Genomic DNA, 22,998 nt, shown 5'->3' on the forward strand with positions numbered 1-22,998 from the left:
CACTTCCACCACATTCTCTTGGTCAGAGCAAGTCGCATGGCCAAGTCCAAAAGGAAAAGGTGGGGAAATAAGACTCCAGTCCTTGATGAGAGGAACCACAAAGTCACATCACATACAGGGATTGCAGGAGTTGGGCCATCTTTGCAAACAATCTATCACACTTGGGGAGGCAAGAAGACTTCCTGGATGAAGGGTTATTGTTACTGGGCTTTGAAGGCAAAGTGGGAGTTTTCCAGGCAGCAAGAGCAGAGCCCTGTAGGTGGGACCATGTGTCATTTGGTGTGACTGGGGTGCTGGTTGCTGCCAGAGGTTGGTGGGATGCTGAGGCTGGGGAGGTGGACAGGAGAGCCCAGCAGAGCTCAGGTGAAGCTCCCACCCATGCTACCCCCACTGCCCACCTTGACCTCCCTCCCCCCTCTCTCCACAGATGGCACGGCCAATCCAGGTGAAGCCTGCGGACAGCGAAAGCCGAGGAGGTAGTTGTCATCTCTCCGTGGCCACCAGGCTGCGGGTTGGCAGAGGAATGGGAGGAGGGAAATCCTTGCACAAAGGTGGTGGGAGAGGCAGAGGTGCAGGCTGGGGTGGGGTGGGAGAGTAGGGAGGCTGTGTCCCCTCCTCCTAACCACAGGGCCACAGGCCCAGCAGTGGGAGGTGTGGCCGGGTCCTGCTGCTTTCCCCTAGAACTTGAAATACCCCACTCGTCTCAGGGTGCAATAACGGGGATCTTCAGACGCAGAGGGGATAGGGTCCCTGAAGGACTATGGATTGGTTTCTGGGCTCTGTGTGTGTGTGCATGTTTGCATGTCTGAGCAAGTGCAGGTGTGTGTATATGAGCATGCATTCCTGGGCACAGCTGTGCGCAGATGTATGCAAGTGTGTGCACAAGTGCATGTGTGTTTCTGGCAGGTGCAGTGGGGGCGCCTGCCTGTCTGTGTGCACATCTGCGTGCCTGGGCTGTGCGTGGGTGTATATGTTCAAGCGTGTGTGCTTGACTGGTCCCGGCTGGGCGCGTGGGTGTGCAGGCTGGGCCCTGTGTCTGCATTAGGCTGGACCTCTGGGTGGCTGTGTGCCTATGGGGAGATGCTTGGCTGGCCCCAGTGGGATCCAAGGCTAGTCATTCTTGGATATTTTTGACCCCCCTCCCCATCTCAGGTGGATTGGGGGCTGAGGGAGAGCAGCCAGCCTTGGAGGTGCTGTAGGGGGTAGGGCTGTTAGGACCTCTGTGTATGTGTAGGATCCTGGTAAAGCCCATCGGGACTGGGAGCTTGTTTTCACACTCTCCAACCTGGCTTCCACTGTGGGTCAGGGACTAGAGAGGGGGAATCTGCACGTTTTCATCTCTATCTCTCTGTCTCTCTCTCTCTCATTCTCTCTCTCCTTCGCTCCCTCTCCCTCCATCTCTGTTTCTCTCTCCTAATCTTTTTCTCTCCTCCTTTCTCTCTGGTTCTCTTTGTGCTTCTCTGTGTATCTCTCTTTGCCTCTTACTGTCTCTCTCTTTGCCTGTCTCTGTCTCTCAGTCTCTCCCTGTCCCTCTCTCTCTCCCTCATATGTCTCTCTCTCCCTACTTCTGTGTCTCTCCCTCCCTCCCACCCCTATGAGTGACAGCTGCCAGAGAATGGGTTTCCATAGTAACCAAGCTCACCCTTCCTGGAAGAGGAAGCTGCCGTGTTCCTGATTACAGGGGAGCAGTGCAATTCCCCCGGGGGGAGGGGGGACAGAGCTCTGGTACCTCACATGGGAGAGGCTGGTCCAGACTGGCCCCTGGCCTTAGAGTTGGGCAGGTCCCAGCCAGGCCTGCAGCCAGGCCCCAAGCCAACCCCAGGCTCCCCAGGCACCTGGTCTTGTGCACACACACTGTTCATTCATTTAACAGACGTTGATTGCTTGGCCCTTCCTGAGCCCTGGCAAGGTTGGGCGGGGAGCTCTGCTGGGCACTGTGAGGATGCAGGGGCCCTCAGCGCTCACCCCTGCCTGGAAAATCTAGATGGCAGACAGACAGACAGACATGGACCCAGGCCAGGCAAGGCAGTTCCTAACCCTGGTACTATGTGTGGACTCTGAGTGCATAGGAGGGAGTGGCCGTTTTGCCCAGAGAGTGGAAGCAGTTGGACAGAGAGGCATTCCAGGCAGCGGGCACTGCATGAGGTGGGACCTCGCAGGCACGTGGAAAGGTGGAGAGACCCAGGCAGGGAAAGCGCGTGGCTGTGTCCTCCCTCACACGCGCAGAAAATGGCCCAGGGGGGTCCAGGCGCCCTGCTCCACGCCCTGCTACCTCCACTCTCTGCTGGAGGGACGGAGAAATTCCCGGAGGTTAGGACTCGGCTGAGGTGGTGTCTCCGCCCACAGGGGACCGGAAGCTGTTTGTGGGGATGCTGAACAAGCAGCAGTCAGAGGAGGACGTGCTGCGGCTGTTCCAGCCCTTCGGGGTCATAGACGAGTGCACCGTGCTCCGGGGGCCCGACGGCAGCAGCAAAGGTGATGGGCCGGGGGCGGGGCTGGCTGCCGGGGGCGGGGCTGTGGGAGGGCGGGGCTGGAGGGATGGGGCGGAGCGGGTACAGGAGAGCGCGGCGGGATCCAGGGGGCGGGGCCGGGCTCGTGGGGCGGGGCTGGCCCACAGTGGGCGGGACCTAGCACGTGGAGAGCGGGCTGGAGGGATGGGGCCCCGCTAGGTACACAAGAGGGTGGGGCTCGCTCAGGAGGCGGAAGCGGCACATGGGAGGGCGGGGCCGGCTCCGGGGGGCGGGGCGAGCAGAGACTGTCCAGTCCCACGTGGTCCTACCCGTGTGCCCGTGTCCGTCTGGGGCTGCCTGTCTCCACCTGACTCTGTCCATGGGGCTGTTGCCGTCTGGATTTGCCTATGTCCTGTGCCTGATCCTACTTCCTCCACCGTTCCTGTATGGTTGTACCATGCAGGAATGATTGTTTAATGATCTCCAGAAACTTGTTTTCCGGTCTGCTCACGTGACTGCATGTACCTAGGGTTGAGTATCACTCCGCCTGTGTCTCTTAGTCTCTGACCCTCTCTCTGAGTGTCCAAATGGCTATTTCTGTTTGGGTATCCATGTGCCTGGTGGTCTCCGTCTACCTGATTCTACGTGTTCAGGTTCATCTGTCTGGGACTGACTCTCAGTTTGCCTGTCTCTGCCCTGGCGACTTTATCTTACTGGGACTGAATGTATCTGATGGTCCCTGACTGTTTATTTGCCTGGCTCTTTTCTTGTAATTGAGATGTGATCACATACTGTAAAATTCACCCTTTTAAAGTGTACAGTGAAGTGCTTCACAAAATTCACAAAACTGTGCAACTGTCACCACTATCTAGTTCTGGAACATTTTCACTCCCCTTCCCCCAAATCTGCCTGGCTCTTCCATAGCCCTCTCTCTGTCTGGAACTGTAGCCTATGACCGTCTGTCTGGATTTGCCTGTGTCAGGTGGTCTCTGGTTGTCTGTCCACCTGATTTTGCCCTTGCCTGGTGACTTTTCATCCCCATCTATCCAACTCTGGCCACATGGGCATATCTGTCTGGGTCTGAGTGTACCTCTGCCTGAGTGTGCCCACAGGACTGCATCTCTCTGTGTCTATGTCTGATGGTTTGTCACTCTAATTCTGCGTATCTGATTACAACTCTGGATCTCGTGGCATCGGTGGCTGGTGGGCGTTCTCTAAGCCCGTCCCCTTCACTTGTTCTAACGGGCAGGGCCTGCCTCTCCACCTGTGCACCTCCTCACACCCTCTGATGAGGTCTTGGACAAACCGCTATCTGGCTGGCTGGCTGTGTGCTTGTCTTACTGTCTGATCCTTCCTTGTCCAGCTGTCTGTCTGAACAAATGGCTGGCTGTCTCTCGGACGTCCGACTTTCGGGCTGCCTGTGTCCACGCTGACCGGCCGTGCAGGGCTGTCAGCCCCTCTCCTGTGGCCCCTCACCCGTTCCCCTTCTCTCGGAGCAGGCTGTGCCTTCGTGAAGTTCTCCTCCCACACGGAGGCTCAGGCGGCCATCCACGCCCTGCATGGCAGCCAGACCATGCCGGTGAGTCGGAGTTGCCCTGGGCGATGGGCATAGGGGTGGGAAAGGAGCAAGGGGGCCTGGCCTTACCATCCCAGCCATCCGGTAGCCCCTGCCCCTTCTTCAGAGAGGTCATGGTGGGGAGAAGAGGCGCAGTCTCTGATGGTGGTATGGGTGGGTGTATGTGTGTGATTGTGTGTGTGAGCCTGCAAGTAAGCGTGGAGTGTGTTTGGATGTCCTGCCAGCACGTGGCTGCCCGCACGCGAGTACGCGCAGGCCAGTGTGTGTGTTGGTGTGTGCACGTGTGCGTGTCTGTGTGTGAGCGTGTGGTTGTGAGTAGGTGGGTGTCAGTGTGCACATGAGGTGTGTGTAATGGGTATGGATACATGTGCACGTGTGCGCTGGTGCATACACACATGTGTACACGTGTGACTGCATACACACAAGTGTGTTAAGTGGGTGTGTTCGTGGGAGCACACGTGTGCAAGTATGTAGCTGAGTGCACATGTATATTTATGTGCGAGTGTGTGTCTGGGTGATGTGGGGGGAGCGAGTGCACGTGTGTACATCTGTAGGAGTGTGTGAAGGCAAATGTCTATGTGTGGAGGGGTGAGCATGCGTGTGAATGTAGGCAGTCACGTGTGTACATGTGTGACTGTGTGCACGTGAGTATATGTGCACGTATTTGGGAGTGTATGCATGTGTGTCTGTGAGTGTCAATGGTGAGTGTGAGTCTGTGTGGGCGGAATGCATGTATGAGTGTGTGCAAATGTGTGTGAGCCCCAGAGGAGCAGGAAGAGATGGGGCTGGAGGGGCCTGCAGTTCAAGGCTGAGAAGCATGGGGTTCCTCCTAGGGTGATGGGGAGTCCCAGACGGAAGGGACCAGGTCATTTGGAAATGTCCCCGTAGGGCCAGAGTGGGGAATGGGCAAGTCTGGAGCCGGGAGCCTGTGGGCCTGCAGCAGTGAGAGGCTGGAGGGGACCACACAGGTGTTGGGGGTGGCCCTGCCTCCCAGGAAAGTGGCCCTGGGAGCCACCATCACTGTACATAAATGTCCGGATCTGCCACGGGGAAGACAGGCCTTGGGGACCCACTCTCTGTTGTTCTGGAAAGTGGGTGTGGAGAGCAGGGCAGTCTCAGATCCTTCCTTCTATTGCTCTCTGGGTCCTCAGGCATCAGCTTTAGTCCCTAGAGGGACAGGAATCAGCTCACCCGAAGGGCAGGCTTTCTCCTGCTCCGAGCTGTCCAGTGATGGAGCTGGTGGGCGGCTCAGGGAGTGAGCTCTCCATCAGAGGAGGTATTCAACCTCTCTGATGGTTGGAGCCTTACCTGTTCTCAGGTGTGGGTGGCAGCTATAGGGTCCTCCATGCGGGCCCCCATTGTTCCTCTCCAGCAGTTGGATTCTCCACCCATTTTGAGAGTGTGGTTGACAGTCAGGGTCCTCACTATGCCCCAGATGCAGCCCCCCCGCGCCCGGATGCCCCACTTGTGCGCACGAGGGGGCTGCAGGGTCAAGTGCGAGACCTGGGATGCTGATCTCCGGACTGTCCTCACTGTGGCACCTGGGACCTCGAGGGTGGGGCTGACAGCTGCTGCTATCCACACCCCTACACCCCTTGTAAGGGACCCCAGAGTCCCGGCTACGTCCCCCCTTCTTTCCCTCCCTGCTTGCGGCTGCCCCTGCAGGGTGCCTCCTCCAGCCTGGTGGTCAAGTTTGCTGACACGGACAAGGAGCGGACACTGCGGCGCATGCAGCAGATGGTGGGCCAGCTGGGCATCCTGACGCCGTCCCTCACCCTGCCCTTCAGCCCCTACAGTGCCTACGCCCAGGCTGTGAGTGACCCCGGCAGACACACTTCTGTCTCCAGCAGGGCTTCTGAGACTTCTCTGGGGATCTGGCTCAGTCTGTCTCGCTCTCTTTCTCCATCTATTCTCGGTCTAGGGCTTCTGCCTCTTTGCCCATCTTTCTGTTTCTCTGGCCCAATCTTTCTGACTCAGGGCCTTATTCTGACTGTGGCTGAGTCCCCAAATCCAGGCCGCTTCCTGACCCCAACCCCAGCTGAACCCCCAACCATGGACTATGCTCCGAGCCCAAGCGGAGCCCCACCTCTGGACGGACAGGACACCAGACTCAACCCCTACATGCAGCCTGAGCCCTCACCCTGTGTGAACATCAAATGAAGATCCAACCTTGAGTTGACCCCCAGATCCTAGCTGTTCCCCAAATCTAGATTAGCCCGAGTTCTAGCTAAACCTCCTGGCTGACTCCAAGCTGAGACCCAACCCTGAGTGAGATCAACATTGGCTGAGCCCTGGTCCCAGACTGAGTCCTGATCTTAGACTGAGCCCTAATTCCTGGCTGAGCTCTCATTCCTAGATGAGCCTGGAACCTAGTCTAGGCCCTGATCTTACACTGAGACTTGATCCAGGCTGAGCCCCAATTCCTAACTGATCCCTGACCACGACCTGAGCCAAGACACCCGGCCTGACCCCCTAGTTCCTGGAGGACCCGCCCCCCACCTCATGAGCCGTGATCTCAGGCCAGATGCCACTTTGACTGTGCACGTTGACTCCCTCTCCACCCCCAGCTCATGCAACAGCAGACAACGGTCCTGTCCACCTCAGGCAGCTACCTGAGCCCCGGCGTGGCCTTCTCACCCTGCCACATCCAGCAGATCGGCGCCGTCAGCCTTAACGGGCTGCCCGCCACACCCATCGCCCCTGCCTCTGGTGAGAGTCCGCCAGGGACCCACGGATGGGTGGGCAGGGCCGGGGCCAGTATCAGGCTCCCCATGACGCTCTTCCGCTCCCCAGGACTGCACTCGCCCCCGCTGCTCGGCACCACCGCCGTGCCCGGCCTCGTGGCTCCGATCACCAACGGCTTCGCAGGTGTTGTGCCCTTCCCTGGTGGGCACCCTGCCCTAGAAACCGTATATGCCAATGGCCTTGTGCCCTACCCAGGTAACTCGGGTGGTCCCCGGGGGCCGAGGAGAGTGGCAGGCAGGGAGGGTGTCCCCCGGACAAGCATGAGTCCCTATGCCTTGGTGTCCAGGGAACAAAGGGGCAGGACAAAGGGAGTCTCAGGCGAACAGATACTAGCTGTGGGCACAGAGAAAGAGGTTAAACATAGAAACTTTGCATCCAGACCTTTCTGGGTTCGAATTCCAGTTCGGTGGCCCTGGGGGGTTTCTTTAAGTCTCTGAGCCTCAGTTTGCTCATCTGGGAAATGGGGCGGATAACATCAGTCATCTCATGAGATTGCACCGACGAGGCAATCAGTCTGTAAAATGCTAACGCGTCACCTGGTACCAAGAATGGCACCATCAATCTTCATTAGTAATCGTTACCATTTGGGAAAATATCAGTGCCCATATTCATTCATTCACTCATTAATTCATTCATTCAGTATTGGCCATGCACTGACTTGCTGGGCTGGGCTCTGCCCTCCTGAAGCAGAGGTCTCACTTTTCTCTACCCTATACCATAATTTCAAGGCAAACGTCTTCCCACACCTTGCTTAGGTGAAGTACGTCATCTGCGTTTCCACCGCTGAGAATTTGTTTATTCTTATCTTGCAATGATTGGCGCTCACGGGGAGTTTCAAAAATAATACAGAGAGGTCCTGGTACCCCTCACCCAGCGTCCCTGGATGCTAACGTCTTACATAACCACAGTACGTTGTCAAAACCAGGAAACTGACATTGGTACAGTACAATGAACTCAACGGGAGTTGGAGAGCCTATTCAGACTTCACTATTTGCAGGCACTTGTGTGTGTGTGTGTGTGTGTGTGTGCGTGCGTGGTTCTATGTCATTTTATCACAGGTATAGTTTCATGTAACCATCACCACAGTCTACATACAGAACTGTTCCATCACTATAAAGTAATTCGTTCATGCGACCGCTTTAGTGTCTTACCTCTCCCCCATCACCACTGCATCTTCTAGCAACCTCTCTCCATTCAAGATTTTTTTGCTCAATTTTCCCCAGACTCTCCAGCTCTGGTTGCCTAGACAAGCTCTCCCCTACCCCTGTGTCCTCCCCTAGGGACCGTCGGAAGGTCACAGCCACGTAGGGGATCCATAGGGTGTCTGATGATCAAGGTGTGGGGAGGGATAAAGGGAAGGGATGGGGATGGGTGGTGATCAAAAGCAGAGACCTGGAGTCCTGGAGAATCCAGAGAATAAAAGAGAGGAGCAAGGGGGGTCAGGATGGGGACAGAGAGTTGAAGTTGATTGTTAAACCTCTCTGGAGTCTGAGAAACCTGGATTCGAGTTTGGCTTCTGTCATCTCCTACCTGAGCGGCCCTGTGCCAGCTGCTGTTTCCCCACCTGTAAAATGAGGGTCATACCTGTAAAACGTTTATGCAGAAGTGAAGCTGGGGGTGGGTGTTGCGGGGTGGATGGAAGACTTCTGCTGCCCCCGCCCCACTCAGCCCCTCCGTCTGTCCCGCAGCTCAGAGCCCGACGGTGGCCGAGACCCTTCATCCTGCCTTCTCCGGAGTCCAGCAGTACACAGGTAGGGAGGCAGCGCGGCCCCGCCCCGCGCGTGACCCCGCCCCTCGGTCCCCGGCGTCCTACCTGGGCTAGCCAAGCCACGCCCCTAGCCACACCTAGATATGGTCCCTGCCCTCAGAGCCGCCCTCTCATCCTACCTTCCCTCTTCTGCCTGTGCCTCCTACTTTGGGCCCAATCCCAGTTCTTGGCCTTACCCCCGCCCCGCCTTTCTTCAACATTTGGCCCTGCCCCTCATAACCTGCCTTTGGTACCGCCCCTCATGTCCTGCCCAGACTGACCCCGCCTCTGCCAGGGCCTCGCTCGGATCTCTGGCTTGTCTTCATAAAGGCTGCCTTGGCCCCGCCCTCAGCCGGGGCCACGCCCACTCTGCTCTTCCCTGTTGCCTTGGCCCCTTCCTCCAATGTAACCGCGCCCCTCCCAGACCCGTCCTCGAATATGACCACGCCCCCTCCTTCTTCCCAAGACGGGTCCTTGGCCTTGCCCTCAGACCGTCTCTCCCATGTGACCACACCCCTCCGCCTTCCCTAGACCCGGTCTTGGCCCCACCCTCAGCTGTGACCCCGCCCCTCACGTCTTAGCCCCGCCCCCACGCGCACCGGCTGCCAACCGGCCTCACGCCCGCTCCGCCCTGTGTCTCGCTCCCGGTCTCTGCAGCCATGTACCCCACCGCGGCCATCACGCCCATCGCGCACAGCGTCCCCCAGCCGCCGCCCCTCCTGCAGCAGCAGCAGCGAGAAGGTGAGGGGGCCGCGACCTCCCCTGGGCGTCAGCCCCTTACTTTGACCGCCCCCCTCCACCTCCAGGACCCCCGACTCGGCCTGGCCTCGGGGAACCACTCGGCCTGGGGTCCGGACAGACCTGGGTTCAAGCCCCGGCGTAGCCCATGGGTGTTTGGGGGGGCAACTGACTCTTCCTCTCTGAGCCTCAGTCTCCTCCTCCGGAAAGTGGGAATGGGGCTAGTCCCGACCCAGTAGGGATAGCCGTGACCCAGAACGGGATGATTCTCTGAAATATTTTTGAGAGAATTTAGGGGGTGGGATGGTGAGGTATCTCGGGGCAAATAAGGCTTCCTTAGTAAAGTCAAGGGGGCGAGGAGTTAGATTCTGGAGTCGGAGAACCGGGATTCAAATCCACCCAGTTCTGACTTGTGAGCGTCATAAGGAAGGCACCTCACTGCTCCGGGCCTCAGTTTCCTCATCTGCCACACAGGCGACCACCTTACTCCCCTTGCTGGGGAGTAAGCAGCGGCGGTTCCTGACACATGGTGGGCACTCAGCCAGGGAGGCCCTTCCTCTCCTTAATCCATCTAGTGGCGGTGGGGGCGGGGGGCTGGGGAGAGGCGACCAACCAGAAAAGCCCCAGATCGCCCCACGACCTGGGAAGCTTGCGGGTGGCCTGGCCCGCAGACTGATTTCTGTGAGGCTCTGTTCAATTTCTCCCTTGCCCTGGGCCTGCAGGAAGGGGAACACAGGCAGGGTGCAGTGGATAAAAGCTGGTCCCGATGCAGTCCGTGCTGCTCTAACAGGATGTATGCTTTCTGGAAAGTCACCTGAGTTTGCAGAACCTCACAATACCAACTACAAGGCTCGTGGGGGAAATGGGGTCGTGGTACACCATTCAGAAACGTTGGCTGTGAGGTGCCAAAAAAGAAAAAAGATAAGATCCTAATGAAAACAGTAGCAGTTTTATGCGTGTTAGATGGTTTAGAGATACCCGAATAGTACAATAAATTTGGTACTTTATCTTGGAAAAGACCGCAAGTTTGCAGGGGGAAGTGGCATCGGAAGGGTTGCAGCATGTGAGTTACCCTGAAGTGGTGGAAAGGCTTGTCTGAAATCAGACGGAGAGTCGGAACCCCAGACGGGGATGGGTCCTGCTCATAACATACTTGGAGAACTGAGAAAGTTGATGGATGTTGAAGCTGTGTATGCGTGTGTGTGTGTGTATGTGTGTGTGTGTGTGTGCATTTTGCTTTCTTATGAGGTTCGGTGCAGCTGCATGTGGTTTTCTGCATTCACCTAGTGTTTCTTGGAAATGAGATAGCACACAGACAAACACAAAATTCGTGTTTGCTCAAAATTGTTCCGTAACATATCAGTTGTATGGGAACGCACTTGCATTTTAAAAACAAGCATGTTAGGGAATTCCCTGGAGGTCCAGTGGTTAGGATTCGGCGCTTTCACCGCCATGGCCCTAGGTTCAATCCCTGGTTGAGGAACTAAGATCCCAGAAATCTCGGGGCACGGCCAAACAAACAAAAACAAACAACAACGACAACAACAAGCATGTTAGCAGAACTGTGGTCCTCATCAGGAAGATAAGGGTGGATGTGGATGTGAATGTGTAATCTTGGATTTTGTATTTTCTGGGGTGGGGAATATTCATTGTGAGGGTGGGGGGATTCTCGGTGGTTTGAGGGCTACCTTTTTGGCGGAGCGGGACCTGGGAGAAGGTTGTCTGTAGGTCTGGGATTAGAGGCAGGTTTGAGGACTGTTGATGACTTTGGATAATCAAGGTTTTAAAATGCTATTATTATTTATGGTTCTTATATGAGCCATGACTGGGGATTACTGGGGGAGGGGATGATTCTTGAGGGTTAGCTGTGCTTTAAAAAATTATTTGTGGTTGGTATAGCATATCATTTAAAAATTATCGGTGGTTTCAGGATATCTGGGGTTCGGGACTAGAGAATAATCTTTTTATTTTACTTGATTTTATTTTTGCATCATTTTTGAAATTATCCAAGGTTTTGAAAATTATCCAAGGTGTGGAGGGTTATCCAAGGTTTTGAAAAATATCTGGATATTTGGGGTTTAGGACCAGGCAATTACTAGCCTTATTTTATTCTGTGATCATCAGACTTTCAAAAAGGCATGTTTCATTTTAAAACCAGTTTTAGACTTATGGAGTTATTGCAAAGACAGTACAGAGTGTCCGTATACCCTACGCCCAGTTCATCTGATTTCTATAAATGACCAGGAGTTTGAGGCTTAGGGATTTTCCGGGGTTTGGGGTTGTATGGGATTTTTGGATTATCTGGGGTCTGGGATGGAAGAATTTATCTCAGTTGTGGAGGGTAGGGATCATACGAATTTTATAAGTTCCCTGGGGCCTGAGGATCATTAGAGGTTTGGAGTGTCCGAGTGTGGGATTTTATAGGCAAGGGATTAGGGCTCCCGGCCTGCCCTTCCTGCCACTTCCATGCCCCTTCTTTCTGAGTGTCACGGGTCACCCCTCTCCCAACAGCTGGAGATGCCAGATGTGGGCTCCGGACCCGTGCCCCTCCCCGGGGGGTCCGCCTCCTCTCCTTGGGGGCTTTATGTCTTTCTCTCCCCCACCTGCAGGTCCCGAAGGCTGTAACCTGTTTATCTACCACCTCCCCCAGGAGTTTGGAGACACGGAGCTGACGCAGATGTTCCTGCCCTTCGGCAATATCATCTCCTCCAAGGTGTTTATGGATCGGGCCACCAACCAGAGCAAATGTTTTGGTGAGTCCCTGCTGCGGGTGCCCCCTCCTGCTTGCCAGCCCTGTCCCACGCGCCCCTCGCCCTGGAATGGGGGTTGGGAGGGTGTGGTCAGCCATGAGACAGATAGGTCTGGTCCAAAAGAATCCCTGGAGGTCCAGTGGTTAGGACTCCGTACTGTCACTGCCAAGGGCCCGGATTCAATCCCTGGTGGGGGAACTAAGATCCCATAGGCCGAGCGGTGTGGCCAAATAAAAAAAAAAAAAAAGAAAAGAAAAGAAAAAAAAAAGAATCACATTTATAATCAAAGTAAACACTTATTAAGCACCTACTGTGTGCCAAGCACTCACCATGCAGCATTTCTAAGACTCCCTTGTTCATTTATTCATCAACAAATAGACATATGGTATACCTACTGTGTGCCAGCGCTCAGCATTGTGCCTGGCACACAGCAGTGAAAGAAGCCAACAAAAATCCCTGCCCTCTGAAAGCTCACAGTCTTGCCACTCTGCCTGTAGAACTTTCTCCGATGATAGAAATGTTCTACATCTGTGCTGTCTGAGCCGACCACCCCATGTGGCTGAGCACTTGAAATGTGGCCAGTGTGACCAAAGGACTGAATTTTTTATTTTACTTAATTTTAATGAATTTCAGTTGAAATAACCACCCGTGGCCAGTGGCTGTTGAACGAATTGGAAAGCACAGGTCCAGGGGGAGGAGATGGAAATAAACAAATATAGGATATAGGCCAGGGAGTTATAAATGGTATAGACAAAAATAAAACTGGTAAGAAAATACAGACTGATAAGGAGGAGGCAACATTTCAGCTGAGACCTGAATGATGAGGAGCCAGCCATGGGGTGTCTTGGAGAAGAGTGTTCTAGGCAGAGGGAACCACATGTGCAAAGGCCCTGGGGCAGGACAGTGCCTGGCATGTTGGAGCAACAGCAAGGAGGCCCGTGTGGCTGGAGCAGAGTGAGCGAGGGGGAGAGAGGGAGGAGGGGAGGGCAGGGAGGGGACAGGGCAGGTCGTGGAGGGCCTTGTGGGCTGTGGGGAGAACTTCCTTGTCCCCAGAAACAAAGGACATTAAGGCTCAGAGAGGCACGTAACTTGTCCAAAGTCACACGGCAGCAAAGAGGCAGAACCTAGGTTAGAACCAGTCTGTTTGACTCCAAAATCTGGGCTCTGAACCCACCTTGTCCTCTTGGAAGGGTCAACTTTTGACTATTTATTAAGCACCTCCTGTATATACTCGTTATCCAACCATAAAAGGGAAGAATTATCCCAATTTACATGGGGAGGAAAGAGAGGCACAGAATGGTCAAGCGACATGCTTGAGGTCACACAGCAAGTTAGGGACACCACCCCCTCCAGTGCCCAGGCTCCCTTCTCTACATCCTGCTTCCAGGAAGAAGAAGGAAATTTCTGGAGGAAAACCTACTCTGTCGCATTCAGCAGTCAGGGGGTCACATGCCTTCTCTGAGCCTCAGTTTCCTCCTCTATGTAATGGGAGGTGTGGGTGATGTGAAGACATCCACCCACCCCAGCTCCAGATTCCCCTATGGCTCCTCATGGGCCTCAGCCAGACCCCTCAGCCCTGACCCCACCATCTCTCTGCCTGACCTCCCACCCAGCCTCTCCCGTGGAGCTCAGGTATCCTGCCCCCAAATGCCTGCACATGCAGTCCTCTCCCCCTGGAGGACCTCCCCAGCCCCTGTGGTCTCTGCACAGTCCCCCAGGAAGTCTGTGAGGACCAACAGGTGAGGGGCAGGAGTAGGGCCAGGTGGAGGGTGTTATGCTGGTGGAAGCTTAAGAGGGGGGTGGGGGGATGCTGGAGTGTTTCTGATGGCCCAGGGTGAGGGGGAGTCTGGGACTGGAAAGACTGATGGTGACAAAGAGAGAGACAGAGACCAAAAGAGAAGAGACAGAAAGGGAGGGACAGAAGAAACACAAAGACACACACACACACACACAAAGACAGAAAAAGAGAAACAGAGAGACAAGGACAGACAGAGACAGTCACATGGGCAGACAAGACCCCAGATGGATAGAGATCTCAGAGGAGGCGAAGGGTGGGCATCCAGAGCCTAGAAGGAGGCAGGCATGGGGTCTGGGGAAGGAGAACATGGCCCTCCTGGGGTCCCCAGAGACCCAGCCTGTCCCCCATGTCAGTTGGGAAGTCTCAGCAGAGCAGACCCCAGGTAAGGAGTGAGCGCCCCGTCCCCCAGGCACGCAAGCCCAGCGCGTGTCAGAACCAGGCCAGGGCTGCTGTGTGTGCTCTGGGAAGCCCTCCCACCTCCCTGGGCCGTCTGCCCCTGCGAGCGCCCACCCCCGCCCCCAGGACCCCGCGAGCCGGGCAGCCAGGGCTGCTGCACTGGAGCGAGGAGAGGACGCCCGCGTTGCCCTCCATCGTGGGTCCACCCCGGTCTCCGCAGGCTTCGTGAGCTTTGACAACCCGGCCAGCGCGCAGACCGCCATCCAGGCCATGAACGGCTTTCAGATCGGCATGAAGAGGCTCAAAGTGCAGCTGAAGCGGCCCAAAGATCCGGGACACCCCTACTGACCGGCCCACAGCGCCCCGAGGCTGCGGGCTTGGCCCAGGTGAGCCGCCAGGCGGCCCCGCCCCCGCTCCCGCCCCTACCCCGGTCTTGTCCGCACCCCCTTCTCATTCTCCAAACCCTCCCGAGGCTGGGGGGATGCTGCAAGAGGCTACAAGGAGCCCCCAGGTTTGGTTGACGGGGACAGAGCTGGATGAAGACACCCCCAATCCCCACCTAACCCCCCCCCCACCCCACGCCCCGCCAACCCCGTGGTCAGGGCTGGAACCGGAGCAGTAGGATGGGGTTGGGGAGGGTAGTTAAGGAATCCTTCCTGGAGAAGGCTTTGAAGGATGAAAAAAAGTTCACCTGAGAGGCGGGGCTTGGTCTGGGGTGGGGGCGGGCTGTGGGGAGGTGCTTCTGTCCTGTCCTAAGAATCTGTTCTCCCAGCTGGGTCCCTCTGGGAGCTCTTCATTTGGCATAATTCATACCCAGTGGGTTGATGGGAGAGTGGAATATTTGCCCCACCCGACAGCATGCGGCGGGGGGGAGGGGGGTGTCGGAAATCCCCTCGAACAAATGAACAAATCCCCAAGAGTGTTTGTGCCATCAGAGTGAACACCTCTGTCAACTCATCGCTTCTTTGGGGAATGAGCCGTGAGCCTCAGGGGCCAATGGGGAAACTTATAAGTGAGGCCAAGCCTTGACAAGCCTCATCTGTGAAATGGGCCCGTGCCTGTGGCCTCCTGCAGGGGTCGTGGGGCGGATTCACAGGGCACTCGGTGTTTTCCCGGCTGAGCCCAGGACCAGCCACCTGGAAAGCTCTGGATAAGTCGTTTTGATTTTTTCCTCTTAACCACCGTCGCCATCGTCATCACAGAGGCTCCTCTGGGGTCTGGTGCGAAGCAGGTGCTCAGTGAGGGGCTGCTCCCAGACCCTGCCGGGGCAGCACCCACAGATTCGAGGGTGTTCAGTCACCGGGTCGTGGGTCGTCGGGGGCGCGCGCGCGCGGAAATCCGCCACCAGAAGCCAACAACAGGATATCGGCGTGCTTTGAACATGCTGACAGCAAATCCTCACTAAGCACCTACTGTGCGCCAGGCACTGTTTCCAGCACCACGAATGAACAGAAATGGGGGCGGGGAACTGCTTCGTGGAGATTCAGGGGCAGGGAGCTGGGAAGAGGAGGCAGAAAGAAACAGAAATGTTTGTCCCCAGTGGCCGGATGAGGACACGGGCTTGGCGACCCTCGGTCCCTTCCAAGCCGGGTGTGTCAGCCTCCAAACCCCGAAATGGACTCTTTCTGCAAAGGTGGGGGCCCTTGGGTTCCCAGACCCCAGCCTGGCCAGGGCAGGGGGGTGGGTGGGAGGTGATGTCGTCGGTCGACGTGACCCTCCCGCCCCCAGCGCCGCGCCCTAACGCCCCTCCCTTCTCCGCCAGGTGAGGGGCCTTCCCACTTCCAACCGATCCAGGACTTTTACGTAAATTACAACTGAGTTTGGACACCAGCCCCCCCTTCTCCCCTGACCCCCTCCCCATAATGTGAAACGCTGCCCAAGGCCACATGGAATGGGGAGGGGGCTTCATGGTCTGCGGGGGACTCCTGAGTTGGGGGCCAAGGGGTTCACTGCCCCCTCCTGGGAGATTTCCTCGCTCCCACCTTCCTCCCACACACACAACCTTTGTGGCTTCCCCAAATGAAATCGCAACTTTTCCTATATATATATATGCATATATATATAGAGCTATAGACAGTATATATATTTTTTGAGTATAGATCAAGGGACCAAACTTTTCCGACTTCCTTCCATCCAAGAGAAGGTGACCCTGGGCCGGTCACTCAGCAGGGACGCTCAGAAGGGCTGAGGCTGGCGGGGCAGCCCAGTGTCCCCCACCTCCCGCTGTCATGTCAGACCAGGGCGCCGGCCAAGCACTGGGAATCATCAGCCAACGCGATATACCTCCAGGACTTTTGACCCCCCGCCATCGACGATTCTCGCGAGCCTGTGGGCTCAGCCGGCTTCAGTGTCCCTGGTCCTAGCTGCAGCTTCCGGAACCCCCATCCCCTTCGTTCCAGGGCCCTGCCTTCCCCGGTTGTAGGCACAAAACAGACCCCTTGGCCTCTCCCACCCTCTACCCTCCCCAGTCATAGCCTTACTCATGTGACCAATAGCCCTTAGCTTTCCGTCGGGGACAGACAGGGTCGGGGGAGCCCCCCACCCCTGGAGCCCCCTCCCAAGGGTAGGCGGCCACCCTCCCTGCCTTTGGATCACCAGCCTGGAATTCACAATCTCATGACCAAGATCGCCACGTGCACTGGACAAGCCCAGCTTGCACGGGCCCAGCATCCCTTCACCGGAGATACCTCTACAAAGTTGTTTTTTTTTTTTTTTTTTTTTTAATCTTTCTGAGCAGGTACAAAGAAGAAAAGAAATGGGGGGAAAAAATCAAAGGACAGTGGATTTTTGTTTCCTAGTTGGGGTGGGGAGGGAAATCCTGTGGGGTGCCTCTGTATAGCTACCCAAACCGTGAAAACCCCCCTTGAAGCACAGAGTCAAGTTCGGGTTTTTTTTTGTTTTTGTTTTTTGTTTTTTGGACGTCCGGTGGGGCCTCGCGCCAGACGAGGCACCAGAGAACTTCATAAGCTCAAGAAAAAAATTTTTTTTGAAAAGAAAAACAAAGCATTCCCTTTTGTTTCTACCAAAATGTGTTGACCGACCCAGAAAAAAAAAAAAAGAAAAAGAAAAAAGAAATAGCAAAAAAAAAAAAAAAAAAAGAAGAAAAAAAAAAAGAAAAAATATCTTCTGACCAACCTGTTTCGATATTCCAGAGTTTGATAATTGTTCCGAGACCCTGTCTAGTGCGCCTGTGTCCTGTGCGTCTGCGTGCGCGTGCGCGTGTGCTCAGGGGTGGCGGGGCCTCGCCGTGTCCGTCCCGCCCAGCCCCCGCCAGGCCTGTTTGGGAGTGCGTGCTGGCGTGCAGTGGCGTGTGTCCTCTGGTCCATGTTTACTGGCTGTAAATACCATTTTTATACTCCACATCAAAGACCTACGTGATTTGTACGATGTACTTTATTTCTGCTACAAGTAATTTCATGAAGTTTCAACTTGCAAACCGACTTTTGGAGACAAACCGCGCCACACACACACGCACACAGAGAGAGAAAGAAAGAGGAGAAAAAGACTTGGAGGGAACTTTGGGTTGACTTGGTTTGAATCTCGAGGTCCCTGTCACTGTGGCGTGTTTCAGGTGAGAAGCTGCAGACTTCATCTTCATGTCCAAAACGCCTCTCTTTGGTCTGGAGAAACTGAAAGTTTATTTAATAAAAGTTTTACTTGCTAAAGGACTGGGTCCTCCCTCATTTGCCCTCTCGTCGAAAAAGACGAAGTAGATCTGACCGGGTTGGGTGCCTGGGCTAGAGATAAATCGGATTTAGAGTGAAGGGGTGCGGGAGGAAAAGGGTCTGACCTTCCCATGGCCGGGATTTGGACGGATTCATCCAGACATTGAAGAAATGGAGTGTTCTTTCTGAAGAAGAGCCGGTGCCTGTGTTTGTTGATTCACACGTTCATTCATTCATTCAACAAACGTTTATTGAACGGCTACTGAGTGCCTGACCCTGTGCTGGCCACCAGGGACGCAGCAGTGACCAGATGGTTCTGGGCTGTGCCCTCAAGGAAGCAGCCAGGGGGGCGCGCGGGGGAGACACTCACTATTCGATACACATTTTTGCAATTGGGGTAAAATTCACACAACATAAATTTCACCAGTTTTACCATTTTGAAGTGTACAATTCAGTGTATTAAGTACATTCACAAGGTTGTGCAACCATCACCCCTATCTAGTTCCAGAAGGTTTTCATCACCTCAAAAAGAAGCCCCGTCCCCATGAGCAGTCACCCCCGCCCTGTTCCCCTCCCCCAGCTCCTGACAACCATGAATCCACTATCTCTGCAGATTGGCCTGTTCTGGACGTTTCCCATCAATGGAATCACACACCGTGGGTCCTTCTGTGTCTGGCTTCTCTCACTGAGCATCGTGTTCTCAGGGTCCATCCACGTTGTAGCGAGTGTCAGGGCTTCTCTCCTTTTCATGGCTGAGTGATGTTCCAGTGTGTGGGCCTTGGTTCCACCTTTTGGCCATTGTGAATCATGCTGCTGTAATTATTCGTGTGCATGTTTCTGTCTGAACATCTGTTTCAGTTCTCTCAGGTACATACCTAGGAGTGGAATTGCTGGGTCCTGGTAACTCTGTGTTCCCACCAGCAACACATGAGAGTTCCTGTTTCTCCGCATCCTCACCAATGCTTGTTACACAATAGATTTGAGTTGGAATGTTGAGGGAGAAATCCCCCCATTGGACCTGACACAGTCAAGGACCCAGAAATGTACGGAAGAGGTGAGACCTGGAGGAGATAAGATCTAAGAGATGATGTGGCTTTGGCTGAAAAAACAAAGCAGTCTGAGGCCCCTGTCCCACCCCAGTGAAAGCCTCAAAGGTCCTAAAGAAAAAAAATCCTGAGACCTGGGATGGGGGACAGTGGGCTCCAGGGTAAAATTCTGGAGTAGGACTGTGAGTAGAGGGGGATGGCCACACCCAAGCTGAGCCTTTCCAAGTTCATGGGAGGGGTACTAACCACTCGATTTAATGAGCTACTTAATATCCTGCCAGGGGCTTTGCAGAAACGATGTCTTTTAATCTTACCAAGGACTCATCCCATTTTACAGTTGAGGAGACTGAGGCTCAGAGACAGGAAGTGCTTTGCTCCAGCTCCAGCAGAGAGAACGAGACCCATCTGGAGTGGGAGCTGGAAAGGTGAGTCTGAGTCCACCTGGAAGGATTTTCCAGGTGGAAGGAACAGCCTGGGCCAAGGCTCAGAGGCTTGGGATGTTGTGGTCATTGGATCATTGGCTAAGACCACAGCACTGGGTGAAAAGATGGATGCAGAGATGACAGGGGCTGGGTTACAGAGGTTCTTTTGCGACTGAGCACCTTCTGTGTGCCGGACCTTGTCCCTGCCCACCCAAGGTTTCAATCAAGGAGAAAGTACTTTTGGACAAAAAATCAAAAGTACCCCATCCCCACAAGAAAAAGTAATTCTCAAGTATGCTAAAAGTTGTAATCACAATGAGACCAGCAAATCTGGGAGATTTTTAATTTTATTTGGCCATGCCACGTGGCATGCGGGATCTTAGTTCCCTGGCCAAGGATTGAACCTGTGCCCCCTGCAGTGGAAACATGGAGTCCTAACCACTGGACCACCAGGGAATTCCCTGGGACATTATCTTGATGTCAGTTGGGAGCTACAGAGGATTTTCAGTAAGGGAGGGGTGTGATCAGGTTGGGGTGTTAGGAGGATACCTGGGTGACCTCTATGCTGCTGGCGGGGTGTAAATTGGCACTCTGGAGAACAATTGGGTAGAATAATATTCCTACCAAGCATTTATTAAGCACTTACTATTTGCCAAGCGTTGTTTCAAGCCTGTGTCATCCAATATAGTAGCCACTAGCCACCTGTGGCTATTTACATTTCAATCCATTTATCAAATTATTACTTTACTTCCTCAGTCACACTAAGACACATTTCAAGGGCTCAAGAGTCACACATCCGTCACTTGGGAAGTTCTCTCGGACAACACTGGCCTCAACATTTTACACGACATAACTCAACCTGCCACAGCCTTGTGAGGTATGTCCTATTAATGGCCCTACTTTATGAGTCAGTAAACTGAAGCCCAGAGAGGTTAAGTGACCTCCCCGAGGCTTCACAGCAGTAATTGAACCCAGGCTCTCAGGCTGGTCTCTTAACCACTATGCTATCCCAATTCCCTGTCCTGTGTAGTGGCTTCAATTTGAATGTATTAAGTTGTAATTCAAGTTGTTATTTGCGATAGTCCAATTTAAGCTTTTAAATTTAACTCAAAGTCAGGGAATTCCCTGGCGGTCCAGTGGTTAGGACTTGGCGCTTTCACTGCCGGGGCCGGGGTTTGATCCGTGTTTGGGGAACTAAGATCCCTCAAGCCTTGCAACGCACGAAAAAAAAAAAGTACATAAATAAATTTAACTCAAAGTCATTAAACATTTAGAATGTGCACCCGTGCAAAACAGAGATTCTACCTGAGAAGAATAGGGTTGTGCTTGGGATGGCTGAGCCCTGGCTGTCATGTAGGTGTTCATCCAGGGGGAATAGGCTAAGTGACACCCAGGGCATATCAGTTAGCTGTTGCTGCATAACAAATTAACCCCCCCACCCTGCAATTTAGCTGCTTAAAACACTACACATCTATTATCTCACCCTGTTTCTATGGGTCAGGAATCCAGGAGTAAATTAGCTGAGGGGTTTTGGCTCAGGGTCCCTCAGGAGGTCACAGTCAAGACATCAGCCAGGGCTGCCTCATCTGAAGGCTCGACTGGGGCTGGAGGAGCTGCTTCCAAGCTGGTTCCCTCCCATGGCTGTTGGCTGGAGGCCTCAGTTCCTCACCACGTGGACCTTGCCATAGGGCTGCTCATGACATGGCAGCTGGCTTCCTCCAGAGAGTGTGATCCAATGTGGGGGGGGGGGGGTGGTGGTGGTGAGAGAGCTAGAGAAAGAGAAAGAAGAATATATATAGTTAAAACATTCTCTCTGAGAACATGTATATGATTGTAAGAATGAGAAGATGGAACTTCCCTGGTGGTCCAGTGGTTAAGACTTCACCTTCCAATGCAGGTTTGATCCCTGGTTAGGGAGCTGAGATCCCACATCCCTCATGGGCAGGGAACCAAAGCATAAAACAGAAGCAATATTGTAGCCAGTTCAATAAAGACTTTCAAAATGGTCCACATCAAAAAAAAAAAATCTTAAAAAAAAAAAAGAATGAGAAGGAAAGGCTAGACGTGGACTTCCCTGGTGGCGCAGTTGTTAAGAATCCGTGTGCCAATGCAGGGGACACGGGTTCAAGCCCTGGTCTGGGAAGATCCCACATGCCACAGAGCAAATAAGCCCATGTGCCACAACTACTGAGCCCATGTGCCACAACTACTGAAGCCCATGCGCCTAGAGCCTGTGCTCCGCAACAAGAGAAGCCACTGCAATGAGAAGCCCATGCACCACAACAAAGAGTAGCCCCTGCTCGCCTCAACTAGAGAAAGCCCACACAGCAATGAAGACCTAACGCAGCCAAAAATAAATAAGTAAATAAATAAATTTATTTTAAAAAAAGGCTAGAAGTGTATTCACCAAAATGACGACGGGATGGCTTTAGGGGGAATGAAGAATTAGAGGCTAAGATTAAGCAGAGTTGAACCTCAGCTGCAATCTTTACAAGGTGAATATATTTAGTTATTATTCAGGAAATTAATAATTAGGTTTAAATACTTTTTTTTAAAGATGAAAGAATGGGAAAGACAGGTGTGGGAGTTATTTGGGGGAAAGTACCTACATGCAACTCAACTGCTCCACTGCCCTTCGGAGAGACCCTCAGAGCAAGGAATGGGGTGGGGCAGCCTCCAGCCAACAGCCAGCGAGGAACTGAAGTCTACCAGCAACCACATAGGCTTGGAAGCAGATCCTGCCTCAGTCGATCCTTCAGATGAGACCCCAGCCCAGCACAACACCTTGATTGCAGCCTGTGGGAGACCCTGAAGCAGAGGACCCAGCTAAGCACCCCAGATTTCTGAAACTGAGATAATAAATATTTTAAGCCACAAAGTTTTAAGGTAATTAATCATGCAGCTATGGTAACTAACACATCAGCAAAACCTCATCAACTACAAAGTACTACAACTACAAAGAAACTACAAAGTACCAGGAATAAACCTCAGAAAAATCTGCAGAGAGAAAACGGTAACATTTTACTGATACACATTTAAAAAAATACCAACCAACAAACAAAAAACCAAAAAACAGACAAGTGTGAAGTGGATGATGGAGGTACCCAGGGCAACTCACGATCTTAAAGGATCAGTTCTCTCCCAGATGAACCTTGAACATCATCGCAGTTCAGATCCTTGCAATAGTTTCCTTGGAAGTGGATAAACCGATTCTCAAATTCATGTGCATAATTGATTTGTAAGCAAAGCAAGGCTGGAATGTCCCGAAATGAATGACTGTTTATTGAGCATATACTAGGTGCCAGGCACTGTTCCCAGTGCTTTAGTTATTAGGATTAACTCATTTAATCACCGCAGCAACCCCAGGTGGTTGGATCTAGTTCACAGGTAATGGAAATATAGAGAGCTTGGGTGGCTGGCTGCAGAGCCTGCCCACTGGACCTCTATGCCACACTACCCTATACAACAGTAAGACACATTATAAAGCTACCGTAACTAAAATAGCAGGTCATCGGTGCCTGTCCTGTTTTATTTACTCTTCTATTCCTTAGAGCCCAGCACAAAGTATCTGCTCGCTAAATGTCCTAAAATCATAGTGCTTAAGTCTGGAGGCTTGAGCTTAAGTCTGGAGACTGCCCAGGGTTTGAATCCCAGTTATGACATTT

At 53.6% G+C, this 22,998-nt stretch overlaps 1 protein-coding gene across 9 annotated transcripts in view; it reads left to right on the forward strand.

Moving 5' to 3' along the window:
• The window catches only part of CELF5 (CUGBP Elav-like family member 5), a 64,947-nt gene that overhangs the window by 33,734 nt on the left and 8,215 nt on the right, over nucleotides 1-22,998 (forward strand). For 2 of the 9 annotated variants that reach the window (XM_082381243.1, XM_082381249.1), the window contains exons 3-11: nucleotides 428-479; nucleotides 2,347-2,475; nucleotides 3,950-4,029; nucleotides 5,692-5,838; nucleotides 6,594-6,735; nucleotides 6,820-6,966; nucleotides 8,460-8,522; nucleotides 9,176-9,259; nucleotides 11,866-12,371. In XM_082381243.1, coding sequence (XP_082237369.1) covers nucleotides 428-479; nucleotides 2,347-2,475; nucleotides 3,950-4,029; nucleotides 5,692-5,838; nucleotides 6,594-6,735; nucleotides 6,820-6,966; nucleotides 8,460-8,522; nucleotides 9,176-9,259; nucleotides 11,866-12,218 — 1,197 coding nt within the window. In that variant the 3' untranslated portion in view covers nucleotides 12,219-12,371. Of the gene's footprint in view, nucleotides 1-427; nucleotides 480-2,346; nucleotides 2,476-3,949; nucleotides 4,030-5,691; nucleotides 5,839-6,593; nucleotides 6,736-6,819; nucleotides 6,967-8,459; nucleotides 8,523-9,175; nucleotides 9,260-11,865; nucleotides 12,372-14,420; nucleotides 17,866-19,248; nucleotides 19,337-22,998 lie in introns of those variants that run through there. The other 7 variants (XR_014241715.1, XM_082381246.1, XM_082381245.1 and 4 more) reach the window with 7 other exon arrangements.

This window comes from Balaenoptera borealis, assembly GCF_965194805.1.
Source record: "Balaenoptera borealis genome assembly, chromosome: 2".
Lineage (NCBI taxonomy): Eukaryota > Metazoa > Chordata > Mammalia > Artiodactyla > Balaenopteridae > Balaenoptera > Balaenoptera borealis.